The 15,822-nt window shown below is 44.3% G+C and overlaps 1 protein-coding gene across 2 annotated transcripts in view; it reads left to right on the top strand.

Annotated features, from left to right (window-relative positions):
- The window catches only part of LOC144124856 (hemicentin-2-like), a 59,217-nt gene extending 48,811 nt beyond the window's left edge, over positions 1 to 10,406 (top strand). Inside the window, exons 16-21 of one of the 2 annotated variants that reach the window (XM_077657770.1) lie at positions 875 to 1,192; positions 2,634 to 2,782; positions 4,997 to 5,204; positions 6,501 to 6,659; positions 7,794 to 7,925; positions 9,832 to 10,406. In XM_077657770.1, coding sequence (XP_077513896.1) covers positions 875 to 1,192; positions 2,634 to 2,782; positions 4,997 to 5,204; positions 6,501 to 6,659; positions 7,794 to 7,925; positions 9,832 to 10,154 — 1,289 coding nt within the window. In that variant the 3' untranslated portion in view covers positions 10,155 to 10,406. The remainder of the gene's footprint in view (positions 1 to 874; positions 1,193 to 2,633; positions 2,783 to 4,996; positions 5,205 to 6,500; positions 6,660 to 7,793; positions 7,926 to 9,831) is intronic. The other variant, XM_077657769.1, reaches the window with a different exon arrangement.
- The last annotated feature ends 5,416 nt before the right edge of the window (positions 10,407 to 15,822 follow it).

Here is a 15,822-nt window from a genome sequence, read left to right as displayed (position 1 = left end):
AGCGAAACCTGCTACACGAAGCCCAAACCGGCAGAGCTTCGTAGCTCAACAACGCGACGAGTCCAACACGAGCAAGAGCTCTCGCTGATCGCGTGACTACTCGATGTTTCGCACTGGCTGAACAAGACCGGGTTAGCGGATGGTTGCCGCGCTACAGAAGGGATGGCGCTACTTGGATAGCGGAACAGTATGAACGTTGGTGGAAAGGATGTGCCGCAAGCAGTAGCCGTCACTTTCGCAAGGAAAGAATCAGCGTCGGCGCAAGAAAGTTCCCACCTGCGCACCGCACAATGTGCCGCCCAGACTGAGCGCCACCGGCGATGGTTGCAGGCGAGAGAGCTACGCTACGCGTGAACGTTGCAAGCGGCAGCAGGAGCCCTTTTAAAGAAGCATTGCCGGTTCCCGGATCATTAGAGAGTTGTAGCATATCGCGATATATGGTACGCTACCGTGATACGCTTCCGCAGAGCACCACTACGCACGCGCTGATTGGTCCCGATGCAGCAGGCGTGCACGCAGCGACGGGCACGTAGCGCCATCTGGCGCCCTCCGGGCATTCTGCGCGCGCACTGTGCCACCCCGCGGAAGCAACTGAAGGTAATTGATCGCGGGCCACGCTATGCTTAACTCTGTATACGGTCTGTGATCACTGTCTGCAGCTCCCGACCCCTGGCAGGAGCACCAAATTTTTGGATGTGGAGGCGCATTAACACGTAAGGCGGCAGAGAGTTAATACTTTAAGTCTTTTTCTCTTTGCTGTGTCAATACTATCTCAGGAGCAGCAGACCGCTTAAATGTTTTATGCGGGAGGTGCCATAAAAGTAGTGAGGGCATCTTCTACATGTTCTCGATCATTGTTACGCTCTTTCCGCAGATATTCCTGAAATTTCTTCCCCCGTCAAGCAAGTGCAGAAGGTAATGGAACGCTCAAGAGGCATCAAGCTTGTCTGTATCGCGCGTGGTCACCCAGCACCTCATGTTTACTGGGTTGAAGATGACGGCGACTTGATTACAATGAGCAGCGATGATCGAAGTATCAGCGAAGAGTACAGAAAAGGAGATGAAGTTCGAACGATTCTGACGTTTCCAGTTATCAGGAGAGAACATTTCGGTGATTACAGGTGCATTGCTAAAAACTCCCGTGGTGAAGCCGTCCATGTCTTCAGAATCGAAGAATTCGCGACTAAGACAGGTAAGCACAAACGCAACAATCAGTTTCGCAGTATGTGTATTACACGGAAATTTCTTTTTGTTTTGTTTTCTGTAGCTTTTTTCTTTTTTACGAGGTTTATACAAGCAGGCAAACTTACTTACGGGCTGTGCAATGCTCAGTAACTGAGATAGGTATTTAAAATGTGCGAAGAAACATTTAGAGAAAGATGTGCTCTCATTTGTAAATTATAGACACACATAAAAGGAATCAGTTACGAAGTTTATCTCCTGGGACAAGAATATTTATTGGCTTTATTGAAGAAATTTCTTTATACATGGCTTCATTAAGTATGAAATGGAGGTAAAGAATTACATAGCTTATTCACCTGTATATTAAATTGAAAGGAAAGTAGAATATCGTTCGTAACACCAAACAAACCGTACTGCCGCCTTTTCTACAGAGTCTGCATGTCTTTATATCGTGCTTCACGTGTGAGAGAGACATCGAGGGTGTAAGGCTCACGTGCATTAACCCTTTCACCTTGCTGTTCTTTTGGAATGAACCAAGCCAGTTTACTGCGTAGATGTACAGTGGTGCATAAGAACAAGCTAAGTTTAGAATGCAGACACGCAAGAGGAGCAGTGGAAGTCTGCCACCTAGTTATGGTGCATGGGCGACCCGTATCAAGGGATTCTGGGCCACAGCAGCCATTGCTAAAGTGACAGCGCAATGCTATCGCTACTCTGCCCTTGATACAATGCTTAAAACCATAAGTGATCAGATGAATGCCCTCCTTGAGTTTGGCTAATGAGGGCAGTTGCTGATGGCGCGTGTGATAATACCCTGAAGCCTGCTCACTCGCCTTAGCACTGGCCGGTGAAAACACTGCATGCAGAGGAATGCGCCAAATAAAAAAAAATATCACACAGTAGAATAGCGCTCGGCAAATACTTCTGGGCGTACATACATTGAAAACGTGTGGCCGTTGCGTAGAATGTTTTTCGCCCTCCGTAACACTAAACATGCATATTCAGTAATCAGTTACAGTCTAGGAAATCGCACATATATATATACGTGGCTTCACCCGACGCTGTTAGCGCAACAGTGAGCATTCTGCTCGTTCTCTGTACGGTTGGCACCGGTGAATGCAGGCGGCTGTCTATAAAGCAAGCGCTATAGTAGCAGAACGCAGCCTCTTAGTAGGCTCTCAGCGAGGCTGGGATGTTTTTACCGACCGAAACTGCAGATTATCTCCTTTCCCGAACAATTTAATGCCTACCGCACATGAAACCACTCTACTGAGCACGCAACTGATCCTCGAATACTCAGGCTCTTGTAAATAGGGAGAAGACCCTTCCATTTGCTACTTGTTGTGTAAGGTTTTTAACAAACGGCAACGATGGAAGTAGAAGGCGAATAAATCAGGATGGAAAACTGATGGCGTCAGGTGAAAGAGCCCGTCCTTCTCTATTGTTTGCAGCCACATCAACCTCGACAGTTCCCCCTAATGTCGACGATATTGTTCCGGCAAACGAGATCCACCCCAATGGAGTTGCGCAAAATGTTACAGCGACAGTAGGGGGTAAAGTGCATTTAAAATGTCGACTGAACGACTTGGGTCGATACAAGGTGAGTCGAGGTTTCTTGCATTACCTAACAATTTCTATCGAGGAAGTCGTTTGGCGTTATAGGCCCCGCATTGACGCTAAGAAAGGGGGAACACTGCAAACACCACTTCTGCGAACTTCAGACGAGCTTAAGAAAATGCTTTTATTTTCCAGTGGCGAAAACACCACACGTGCAGTCTGCACTTAGTGGTATTTATGAAGTGGAATAATTTTCTGCCAGCATCGTAAACAGCGTGATGTCATCAATGCTTTTATGGGCGTAACGTTTTTCGATGCGTGTAACTGCTGGGAAGCTAGTGCTTTAGACTCCTTTCGACACTTTTGTGCAGCTAAATCTCAAATTCTCGTGGCAATTTCTTCCTATAGACATCCGCCTGAAGCTGAAGGCGAGGCTAATGTGACAGCGAATACGGTCAGATACCAGTCAAGCCATAAGCGAGCGGCGCATCTGTACCAAAGTAAAGCACATCTGGAATCCCGAAGTTACGCTAGTGAAAACGGCAATATGGTATTTCGCAATCTAAGGGCCTTCAGAATTTCATCAGTGCAATGTTTGTCAGATACATATTGATGCATGTCTGTAAAAATGTTTAATTCTGCCCGAATGTAGTACACTTTATATATTCCAAAACAGCTTTTTCAGTTTAAATTTCACTGTATTGCAAGCAGCTTAAATAAAACAGATCTGTCCAGCATGCAAAGCGATTTCGGCGAGGCATTTCGTAGAGGTTTTGGAGCTGCGGAGATCGTTCAGGTGACATTCGTTCATACGACATTTCACTGTGCTATGTTAGGACGAGCCATCTGCGCACTGATGGTTTAATCGAAGGCCACCAGTAATTTTTTTTAATGATCTAGGAGGTATAAAGGTAGCATCACCAGCACAGTGATATCATTGGTGGCGGCCGTCCGAGAAGTGGAGAATCCCGTAAAGTTTTTAGCTGGACAGCTAAATTTTTATGCTTATTTTAATACCAGAAGCACTACCTCACAAAGGCTAACCGGCTTACCGAGTTCGCGTGAAGATTTACATTGAAGTTGACCTTAGTAGAATCTAGCATAGCAACAGCCCACGCAGAAATAAAATAATGCCACGGCTTGGTTTCGAAACCGCGCCAGCGCCACAGATTGGCTTCGCTGGCCACTGCACCAGGCCACTGCTTTCACCGCAGCAGATCACGCCTCGGGCACACTGTCTCAGCACACTCTCGCTCTGTGCATTGCACATCGTCGTGTTCATCAACGTTCCATCTGCGGCGCGAACAAATCAGATCAGATCACCTTAACCTCGATCAGAGCTCACTATACTTAGTCTAATATCGTCGCCAGACGCGCTAACTACTCAGCAAAATAAAACCATGTGCCAACCAGGCTAAACACATGATTTCGCACGTCAGCGCGGTCTAGCTACAATAAAACCCTACCAATTTTTTTAATGAATACGGTGAGGCGCCTGGCTTCAACTTCAGTTTGGTAGCTGGGCGTGGTAGCCTTTGAAGTGAAAAAATTCTGTCCATTACTCGTGGCATTCCAAAATAGCGCGGTTGTTTATTGGGCTTAGGAAGCCCACCAGTTGACGTCACTCAGCGACGCACATGACACATGACCATCTATGCCGCACCCCAGAGCAGCTAGTAACAGTGAGCAGCGACCACGGCAACACACGGCAGGAGACGTGACGCTTGTACCGCCGATCGAAGTAAACAGGCAGGCGTTCAAGTGCGTGTTCCTCTGCTGCGTGCTTCTAGATCTAGAGGTGACCATTAGTAATAGTCCTATCAGTTTAAGAACTTCGAAAATCGAAATAAGATTGGCGCTTTGGAACAGCGAATTTGGGCCACTTATTGTGTCGTCTTTGTGTGCGCAAAAAAGAATTCCAAAGTTTACACTCCCTATCCTAAAACCCTTCGGACATCACACTCTGCTCTCTCACACAGAAATTTTTCCTCATAGCGCGGAGGTCCTTTTTAAACTTCGCCAGTGATGAACACTTTGCCCAGGCGAAGACAAGTCCCCTTGTCGAAACGTTGGAAAGCATACTGAGGCTGCTCCCTGCCTTGTTCACTTTGTGGTGCATGCCTGTTGAAGCCTTCTGCAAGAAGTTTCTTTTAATCCAACTTATCGTTGTCAATAGAACAAACTTCATGGGACCTTATGTTCTTTCCTATTGTACGTGGACGTAATTTTCGTTTTTAATTTCGTTTTATATTTTTAGGTTGCTTGGATTCGCATTGATGACTCAACAGTGGTTTCACTGGGATCATCTGTGATATTAAACGACAGCCGCTTCTCTGTAAAAAGTGAAGGGGGTGGCTATTACGCTCTCCATATTGAAAGAACAGGATACGAAGACAGCGGCCTTTACGCGTGCCAAATCAACACAAACCCCGTGAAAACAGAATACACCTCCCTTGAAGTGACTGGTATGTACGACGTACTCAAGCGAAGAGCGCAAATGCTGCTTTGAGCTTACGCCTTCTTTCGCCAACATTACGTTTTCAAAACAGATCAGTTATAAGCAAAGTGTAAATACGTTTGCTCTTTCGCATTCTGAGAAAAAAAAAGCAATTTTGTTAGTAAGACTAGACTTACACCACTTGTCAGAGTCATGGTCAAAGTGCTATAATATACAGTGGTACTCTATGATATATCAGGTACCCAAAAGATATCAGTGATCAGTAGCGCTACGAAGGAATCGGCCAGGATGTGCTCTTACCAGGCGCAGTCTTGATAACTACATGTTTTAGGAACCTATAATGTGGATGCAATGAGAGAAAACAAAATGTTTAACGGCACTGTCCTCAGTTCACGCTAGAGATTTTTATTTGTGAGGCTCAGTTCGGATAGATTTACAAACAAGGTGACTATGCGAGAAAAAAGCGACCTATATTCTGTTATACTACGCATTTAGTACCTTTCTGTTGCTAAAAAGAGCGTGAATATTGCTCTTCCACCTGTGTACGTTTCATAAACAAATAATCGCGCACATTTCATGTTCTTTGGGAGTAACTTGATAAGGAACTTCAGAAGAAGTATCTAAGCATAAATAGATAATTCCTAAAACATCTCTCAAAGATAGTTACTACTTTGTAATTCCTAAAACATTTCCCAACAAAAGAAACTCTTAACTCTGCAGTTGCCGTCGCACCCTTGAACTGGTCGGCGTATATATGTAACATATGTTGTTTTAAGAGAGATTAACTGAATAACAATACAAGGAATATATGCTAAACTGGCAAATGATTTTTTTGAATTGGACGCCACATATATAGGTTAACCAAGCAACATGAATTGAAATGCACGCTCTAAAATGAAAACACGGTTAAGCACCTCTTGTTAAACATACGGACCAAAGCTCTTGATCAGTATAACCAACCTCGTTGTAAAGTAAAAGAACTTATTGCTGTATGAGTTATAGTATACGTTTTTGTACACTGTTTTGAATTTTTATTATGTTAGTAAAAATGGCGCGTAAAAAGGAGAGTACCAGAACAGGTCAGATATATACTGCATGTTCTGCGAAGAATTATCACAAGGAATTCAATATTGACGTCAAAAAAGTGCTTGTGCTCCTGAGGAGGAAAATTTGTGCACACGATCAGTGGGGTGCACGCAAATTTCTTCGAATAACAGAGCGAGATTGATGTATTGTTTTAATCAAATGATTTTGCTCGAATTCAACTCTGCGTGCATACTTTTATTTCCTTTCTTCCCCAAAGGGCCTTCGTTATTTGACGAGCTCCTCTCTAGCCCTTCAACTGTGGTAGCCTACCTTGGGGAAAGTGCTTCTTTGAGGTGTGTTGCCAGGAGCACTTCCAGGCAGCCGATCACTTGGCGCCGCGAGCTCCTGAAGGAAGATGCACAGAACACCAAATCTCGTGAGAAAAAATTTCCAAAGCCCACTCTTTGTCTCGGAATGTTTGTTGCTTATGCACATTGACCCGATGACTCAAAATGGTTTAACACAGGTGTCCGAAGAGAGATTTTTCGAAACTGAAATGGACACAAATAGGCTAAATTTTCTACCGAATCGAAAACGAATGAAATAGTGAAAGAAGCTAAGTGACTACGAACGGAAAATTTTTGTGATTATTCGGTACCTGTGTGAATTACACGTGAAACAGCGAAGCGCTAGCAGCGGCGCTATAAGTAGCGGCAAAGCTGCAGCCATCATACGTTGCAACATGATCTTGACTAGGGGACGCTTAAGATGAAGTCAGTATGTGAACTCTGACCGGGTTTGCATGTGCATGGGAAAATTACCTTTTTCTAGCGATAACGGCAGAGAACGAACAGGGCGCCAAATTCAGTACAGATGATAGAGGCGATAATAAGTTTTGTATTCCAATATCGGGCTCGTAGACAGGGTTTCCTACTCCTTGAGGAACACTATCGGGTCGCAAAATTCGTAAGGCCATGTTTACGGGCATTCTGAACGCCGCAAAAATGCACTTCGCATGGGGTGCTGAACCGTTCTTCCCGCACAGGCTGATTGCTGCGACTTTTTTTGTGGCATCGGGTTGAATCTTCGTTTTGAAATAGCCGTTGGAGGAACGTATGGCATGCCCTATTGAAACTTCTGGCCACTTTTTCGAGAATTATTCGAAAACTTGGGAACGGATTCGATTCATTTGGAGTAATTTTGAACATGCAGTATCTGATTCTGTCAGCGAATAGAGGACTAAAATATTCTGTTTGCTATTCATAAATCTTGAGTATTCGCATATTTCTATTTTTATAATAATTGGCGGCATCGTAAAGTCAAATGAATACCACTTTCCAGCTGCCAGTACATGCTGGGCTCACTTAGCTGGTATCCTGTTATTGTTTAATGTTTCGAAGCCCTGTTTTGGTTTAGAGTTTGATTTTAAGTTGTTCTTCAAAGTGATCGATACCGTACGGCTAGATAGTTGGCAAGTGGATAATGTATTAGAAGGCTTGAAGTAGCTAAGACCTGCGCACCTTTTAACTATAATTTCTTATAACTTATAACTATAATTTCTTAATTTCAGCTGCTCACCTTGCGAAAGGCGAATGGCTAAATATGACCACCTTAAGCAGACGAGATGCTGGCGTATACGTATGCACCGTGGGGAGCGGCGCCTCTGCAACCGCATATCGGCGAATTTCTCTGGAAATTTTCTGTAAGTACCTATAGAAGGGAAAGCAGTGGGCAAAATAATAAGCTTTACATAGAGAGAGAGAGAAGTTACAAAAGTCAAAATATTGTCACGTAGGAAGACAGGAAGGCAGCAGGAAGACAGAGAAAATGGCCTCTAAACACTAACAGTAAACAGTAGCAGGTAATGTACTGTAAGCGTGACTTTCGCATGACTAAATTAAAAAGTAAAAAAAAATATTAAATTTGTTACACAGCTCAAAGTAATCAGTTGTTTGAATAAACGGTGAATTTAGTTCTGCACGTAATGTTAGCCCTCTTATATATCTTCACTAACCGCAGCGGTGGCCAAGTGGTTGAGCATCCGCCTCGCATGGGGGAAGTGCGGGGTTTGATCCTCAGTGCCGCCGAGTACCCCCCATTTTACAATGGGTAGAAGCTTTTCCCTTCCTGGTGCTCGGCTTATCAGGGTCGAAATGTTTGGAAAACGGGTCTTTGACCCTATCTTGAGTAACCGAAAATACTTTGTGTCATGGCACTCTTTGGCCATAGATGCCCTTGCGAGATAAAAATTCATATTGATCATTCATCATATATCTTCACTAATTACACTTTCCAATGATTACCTCAAACGCCCTGTGGACCCAATACTCTAGAAAATATATTCATTCCTGGGGTAAATGTTCATTATTCACAGCTAAATGTCTCCATAAGTTTGATTGTGACAACTGTTGCAACTAAGCGCACTGGCATAATGGTATAGATCGCAAAGGCTAAATGTTCAGGAATAGTACAGTCGAAACACGAAGTTACGATAAAATATGGAAGTATATACATATAGACAAATAATTTATGCACCACCAGCTGACATAGTTACAGTGCATTAAAATGTACGATACAAAGCCTTGAGGAACAGAATATTCGACACCAATGAGGAAATATGTCAGTTGCTGCATGACACGAATGAAATTGTTTGTACTGTTTATGTGCAGCAAACGACTTTTTATGTACGATTAATGCTAAAATTTTCGCTTGCTGCACGAAATGAACAATAGTTCACACCGCTTATAAGCAGCAAACTACAATTTATGTCCGGTTAATGCGAAATATCAACTTAACTATACGATATGAATAATAGTTTTTGAAGGTTATATGGAGCAAAAGACTGTTTATACCCAACTAATGCGGAAATATCTCATTTGCTGCAAGATCTGAGTGCAATAGTTCGTATAACTTATAGGCAGCGAACGACTATTTGCAGCTGACTAAAAAAATCAGTGCTCGTTTCATCAATCTGTAAACTTCAGCCTCTGTATGCAAAAGTGCTCGCATCAGTGGATGCGAGAGACTCTTCCAAGCGGGACCTGAGGTGGAATGAATGTAGTCAGCGTACTGTCAGTAGAGGATGAACGAAGAATAAAAGTCGTCGAGCAAAAGAAAGATGAAACGACGTTTCGGCTCTCAGGCGGGAGCCTTATTTGTACGGGATCCTTGTTCACATCCCGACCAGACGGGCTTCCATCTAACTCTTGACTTCGAGGCAAGATGAGACGAGGGCATCTGTATTTTCCTAATTAAAGGATCCTGCACATAACTACCAAAAAAGAACCACAGACTTTGGTTATATCTCTAGGGCTATAATATTATTTCATAAAAGTCATCCAGCAAAAGAAAGATGAAACGACGTTTCGGCTCCCAGGCGGGAGCCTTATTAGTACGGGATCCTTGTTCACATCCCGACCAGACGGGCTTCCGTTAAACTCTTGACTTCGCGCTCATAGAGATGACGGCATCTGTGTTTTCTTAATTAAAAGACCCTGCACATACCTACAAAAAATAACCACTGACTTTGTTTATATCTCTAGGGCTGTAACATCACGTAGGAAATGCAATATGGGCTCACTTAGCTTTATTCACTTTTTCCCATCTAGACCCACCCGAGATTGTGGCAATCAACTTTGAAGGAACAGAAGCAGAAGGTCCGGACACTGCAACGCTCTCCTGCGGTGCTCGAGGCCATCCTGCGCCCGTGGTTTACTGGACCAAACGCGGGCACGGCGGTTCATTGCGAGCAGACGTCGGCAGTGCCGAAGTAGAAAGACACGAGAACGACGAAGCACGGCGTACCTCCTACTTGCGCCGAGTGCAACACAAGGACATCGACCTTTACAGCTGCGTCGCAAAGAATGCCCTCGGTGACACTAGTGCAGAGCTGCGGCTCATAAATGCCAACAACGGCGCTCGAAAGGCATGACGAGAACGCCGCTAGTTATGCCGTACGAAGGAAAAAATATGCAGCTGATCTTTCGTTCCTAGCCATATATTCAAATCATGTAACGTTTGTGGTGAATTAAAGTCAGAATGGTACTTTCTTGACAAACTCGAAGATTTTAAAAAGTAACGATAACTGCGAAGTTTTCCGGCGACTACAGCAGAAAAGAAGTACCGTCTCCAGAGCTGTCGGTCCAGAGAGCCTTGCTGGAGAATAAAAGAACAATAATATCACGCCACGTCTGAGCGTTTGGATGCATTTTTGGAAGGAATTCGAAAGTAAACTGCTCTAAGAAAGATGTGCACGAACGAGAGGAAAACCAGTTGCAGCCACTCGATGCTTTTATTCAGAATCACACTGTGAATACATATTTATATTACCTAAAAAGTAACATGAATGTACTGCCCGGAAAAGGTCGCGCATTCCAAGGCTGTACTAGAGTCTTCTGTATTAAGAAAGCAAGTAACACCCATAGGGGATAGTAACACCCATATCATAAAACATGATAACCATATATCTTTGTGTACCTACCTCGCAATTCTTAAACAAGAGTGTATTTATACATACTTAACCCGGCCCTAAATTGGTCACAGGCAGTAAAATGAAATTATGTTCGAAAACAAAGTTTCTGGTACTTAGGTTTAACAGAATTCGAGATATATACTCAACAAAAACGTATGTCGCGCAACGTTCAAGATCAAGTTGGAAAGTTCTACGCGCAACAGCCTTTTTCGTATATCAAATTTTAGAAAGTTGTACGCGCAGCAGCCTTTTGCCTACATCAAAATCTGACAACTTTACGTCCATATACGTAAAATTTCCTTCTTATGTTTTAAATTGCTTGCTCAGAAATCATTTGGCATGCCTGGGCAGGCTACATAGTTCATTAAGCCGTGACCTAACAGAAGGTTTTATTGCCTCGCTCTGCAACTCTCGTGCCTAACCCAAATAGTACTAGTAGTGTTTATTCAAAAATAAAAAAACAGACAATAAAATCAAAAGCAAGGAAACATTTTTGCTAGCAGCCCCGGCATCTGCCATCACTACGGAGGCACCTGAGCGGAGGCAGAGGGAATGAAAGATAGTAGGCAGAATGGAGAAATGAAATAAAACCGCTGCTTCGTAAAATCGGACATTCGCAGTGTTTTGAACACTGATGCTAAGGCATTTTTGGCAAGATATACCTTATTCCGAAGTGGCCTTTTTCTATCGTTCATAACAACAAAGAACAATGACGAGAAACTAACGCTTCATGACACAATTTTTTTTTATCTTTGATGTGTGTTACGCTTCCAGGACCCCTCCTTCATCCAGGGTGCTCCAGTCTCCAGGACGCGTCATCAGGATCCAGGGCGCTGCATTTATATGGTATCGCTACACTTCACAGCCAACGGAGTTCCGCATGTGCGCAAAGCACCGAACTTGGGCAGTGTACACTCCGTTTTACTCAAGGAACAATCTGCCGGTAAAGCCTGCTCACGCATAGCTTTAGAGTAAAATAAGCTTAATTTCATCGATGTATTTGCACAACGCCTAGAAAAAACATACGCACTATGATTTTGACTCTCGGATCTGCCCATAATACCTTCATTTTCAAGCAATGCGCATTGAAGGCAGAACAATTTTAATTTTGCACCTATGTCGAGCATAGCATACTTTGGCCGCTGGTGTTTTTATGCGAGGTTTAACGCCACACAGTGACACGCGGGCTACAAGGGACGCTGAGCTTAAAGACACTGTTTTAATAAAACCAAGTGTGGTTCCTTAACGCGTCCTGAAATAGCACAGTATAAGTGAGCTCTTACATCTCGCCTGCATTGAAAGTTCAGTATACTTTTGGCGACCGGTGTACATGCAACGCGCCTCAACGCAAGACCTAGGATTGAACATTACTTTTGCGAGATAAACGCAGCTCGAAGAACAAAGGCGCATGCTTAGGAGACAGCGACGTACTGTAAAGCATTTAGCACGCGTCGCTGCGTCGAATGCCACGTGTTACGAGCTGTTAAGTTCATGTCATAATACGGGCAGAAGTAAAATGCCCTTTTCATAACGCGAAAAATGTAAAAACAAGCACCTTAACAGTTCTGAGCATGTCTTCATCACCCGCAAAAGGGTAACGATTAAAGGAATATTTCGGCTCCGCGAGAAAAGCAGAAAGTTTTCAAATTGAATGAGGGCAGCGATCACAGACTATTGTTTCCCGATTTAGCTTTAGGTCTGTTTTTCATTGGCTCGCAGCAGTCACCCACGTATCGTCGTCCACAACGCGCCTCAACGTGAGCAGATGCCACTGCGTATTTGAAAGCCAGCAAGGCCAAGCATTTTAATTTGGCAAACGTTATTTATTTTCGTCTGAGATGAGCTCAGTCTTTGAACTCTATGGAATTCAACTTCTATTATTTCGCCATAGTTTTATCAGTCGTTTGCGAAAAACTCACACTAACGCTACTCTAAACTCAAGTCGGCAAAGGACCTCACCATAACACCTCCCCGTAGTTTTGAATTAGCCAAACTACTGTTGGCGTTACGCTTTTCTTTGCTAATGTCAAATTGAAAAAAAGCTATTACCCGGAATAAAGCAACGTGCTTTCGAGCAGTTATATTGAAGGTTTCTTTCATTACTTTTTAATCGTGGTCAGCGCCTCAGAAAGCGGAGCCGAAAGTGCGCAAATCTGGCTAGAAGTTAGCAGTCAACCTTTGCCATCAGTAGCCGAGGAGGAAAGGTATGAAGCAAAGAAGGAGTCCTTCCTAGATAAGGCCTCAGATTTTGTAGAAATGTGATCGTCATCAAAACTAAAGTGATCGTTTTGAGCGCCACCTGAGCATGGCAAAACACCTTTTTGGGTGCATCGATTGCTTACTTCACGAAAGGGTGGAGGTGAAGGAAAGCAATGAATACGTCAGCCATGGGTTGGCCTGTTGCTCTGTGGTTGAGACTGTAATTGCCTCTCTTTCGCGGCCCCAGGCTTCTGAAAACTTTATAGCTCAGCTCTAATTGACTTGTTTTCGAGGTTCCCTGGTGTGAAAAGAACGCGGCTTGAAATCAGAAGTCCTCTATTTAAAGATGCGTAAAATGGTACTGCGACACACTGTAGAGATACGAGTGTTTGATTGAGTAAATTGTGCAGTCTTTAAGGAGTGGATGCAGCTGTTTAGGAACTGTAAAGTTAAATTAGAAAAAAAAACGTCAATACTTTTTTCATGTTCTTTCTCACTTCCCTCATCCAATGTAAACCTTTATTGGGGCCTTTGAGGTTGCAATAAATAAATAAAAAGGAGTACCCAGTCAGAGGCTACCTCACAAGTTCGTAATTGGCGTGTTCTTGTTAATCAACAGGCAAATGTTTCTCTGCTACGAAATAGATCCCGATGAGTAGGGAGAAGACGTAATCAGGCATTCTGGGCATAGTTAATGCCACTTTTTTTTTTGTAGCCGAACTTAATTTGCGGTGGACAAAATAGGATTTTAATTAAACAATGGGCTTTTTATAGTTAAAATTTTGCATAATTGGCAATCTAGAATAAGTGTTCGTCGAGATATTGCGGGAGCGCCGGCTTTTGCATGGGTATTGAGTGCCTGGAAAACATATCTCGACGTTCACAGGATAGTTACTGTAACTCTCTGTTCAGTGCAGATTAAACGGATTTTCAGTGGCGCTGTCCAGTCGAGGTTGAGCAAAGCAAGAAAAGAATAGGTCAATTTATAATGTTTAGGCACAGCTCGAGCAACAAGCGGAATGGCCTTCGCCATTTGTGGATCGAGAGCAAACGATGAAATGGGAACAAGTGCCGTGTCCACACGACATACAGATAAAATGCAGTTCCCGCGCTGCGGATCCGCTGCGTGTCCGGATATTCGTGCATTACTCCCGCACAAGACGAAGGCAATAAATCATCTTTGTATAGCCCGTGCCGTATGGTCAGCTACGACTTTTTGCTGAAGAGCCTTCAGAGACGAAATAGCCTCACAGCAGTTGCCCGTTATGTTCGTCGATAAGACAGCTCACCAGTCGCTCGTTGGTTTTAATTAATTGCATTCAGAATACAATGTCCACGCCCAATAAATTTATCAGTGGATTAGCTCGGCTATACCAGGATATACGTAGCGTGAGCAGCAATTTCGCTCTCCTTCTCCATGGCAATACCACTCTGGCAAACGCCCCGCTATATGTATGCCCCCAATGATACCTCTACACTTGTGCACAAAATTAGAGGCGCTATCAAGCGGCTCCTGAGCAGGACATAGCTTCCGCGCAACGGAGGCGCACAGCTGGGCACGCGCTGGCGCCATTGCGTCTTCCGCTGCCATGGCACACTCTTTGATGACCGGCGAGGCGAGTACGCTCGGCGGCGGCGGCTCCGGCGCGCCAGCTGTGCGCCGTGTGAAGTCACTGCTGGTCGCGCATGCGCAGCACGGCTCGCCAGGAGCCACGCGAAGCTGCTCACCTCGGCTAGTGTAGCTCACGCTACAAAATAATTGTTGTGTCTCGTTTGTAATGTTGACATCTCTACCACGGCTCTGCAGTATGCCGGGAATCCATATTTTTTTTTTTACCGGTTGGCCCGCACACGCCAGAGAACATATTGCCGCGAATCTTTGCAGTGTTTGTTCATTCTTAAAACCTGTCGGCACGCCGCTTTATCGCTTTGTTTGCGATGAAAGACGCGACCATATTTATTTCGATTGATCGTATCCAGGAAAAGCTGATTCTACGTTGTTCCAGAATGTTCCAGTAACTTTGCACGCTTTATCTCCAAAGTTCGCTATCACCTTTAAACTAACCACAGCCGATAGCGACGTGCATTCTGTTCGACGGCCGCAGAGTATGCTTGTTTCTGCGCTGGCGCCGAGTGATTCAGTCCATTGTGGGCGAAAGTCAGCCCAAATAAATAGTTTTGTTTAGATGCCATTTTCCCTATCGTTCCACTCCCCGGTTTGCAGTTACCACTTCGTGACAATATTCTTCCTGGGACGGCGAGAAACCGACGCGGGAAAAAGTGTGGAAGAGAATAGTGAAAATCACATTCGTAATAATGCGTTATATCAGCACTAACTGGTCCGCACTGTTTTTGAAATCGTGTCTATTGGTTTGAAGGATGTTACCATGCATCAGTGCGTGCCAAATGTTTTTCAGTTTTCAGAGATTTATAATGACTACTTTATACTATGAGAAACGTTTTGGCTAGGAATTGTGCATCGTGTCGTAGAGCGCGCTTACAGGCTGCGTCCCGAGAGCGCTCATCCTCCTGTCGCCGGCCTTACGTTTGTGGCCGTATTCTTTCGCATAGGTGTAGCGTTCTTAAAGCAGGACTCCGCCTCAGCTGTATTCATAGCCTTCCTGCCACACCAGTGATAAATGCGGCTGCTGCTGTCACAAGATGTCGCTGTATAGATTCATTGCAGGCTTTCTTCGTGAGAGGCCTTTCAAAGCGTCTGGAGCATCTTTTTTCGACCTCGTGCCCCGCCAGATGACGACAACGCCCAAGGTGCGAGGCACGAGGTACAGGCGTACAGGCTGCGTACACGGGTGAGCACGGGATCGCGGGAGCTCTGAAAGTACTTCATGTCACCGAAGGGTATCGCTTTGGGCATCCACTTCACCCTTCTTCAATGGATGCCCAAGTCATTTAAATATAGTGAAGAACT

Source organism: Amblyomma americanum, chromosome 3 (genome assembly GCF_052857255.1).
Source record: "Amblyomma americanum isolate KBUSLIRL-KWMA chromosome 3, ASM5285725v1, whole genome shotgun sequence".
Lineage (NCBI taxonomy): Eukaryota > Metazoa > Arthropoda > Arachnida > Ixodida > Ixodidae > Amblyomma > Amblyomma americanum.
This window is presented reverse-complemented; position numbering and strand designations above follow the sequence as displayed.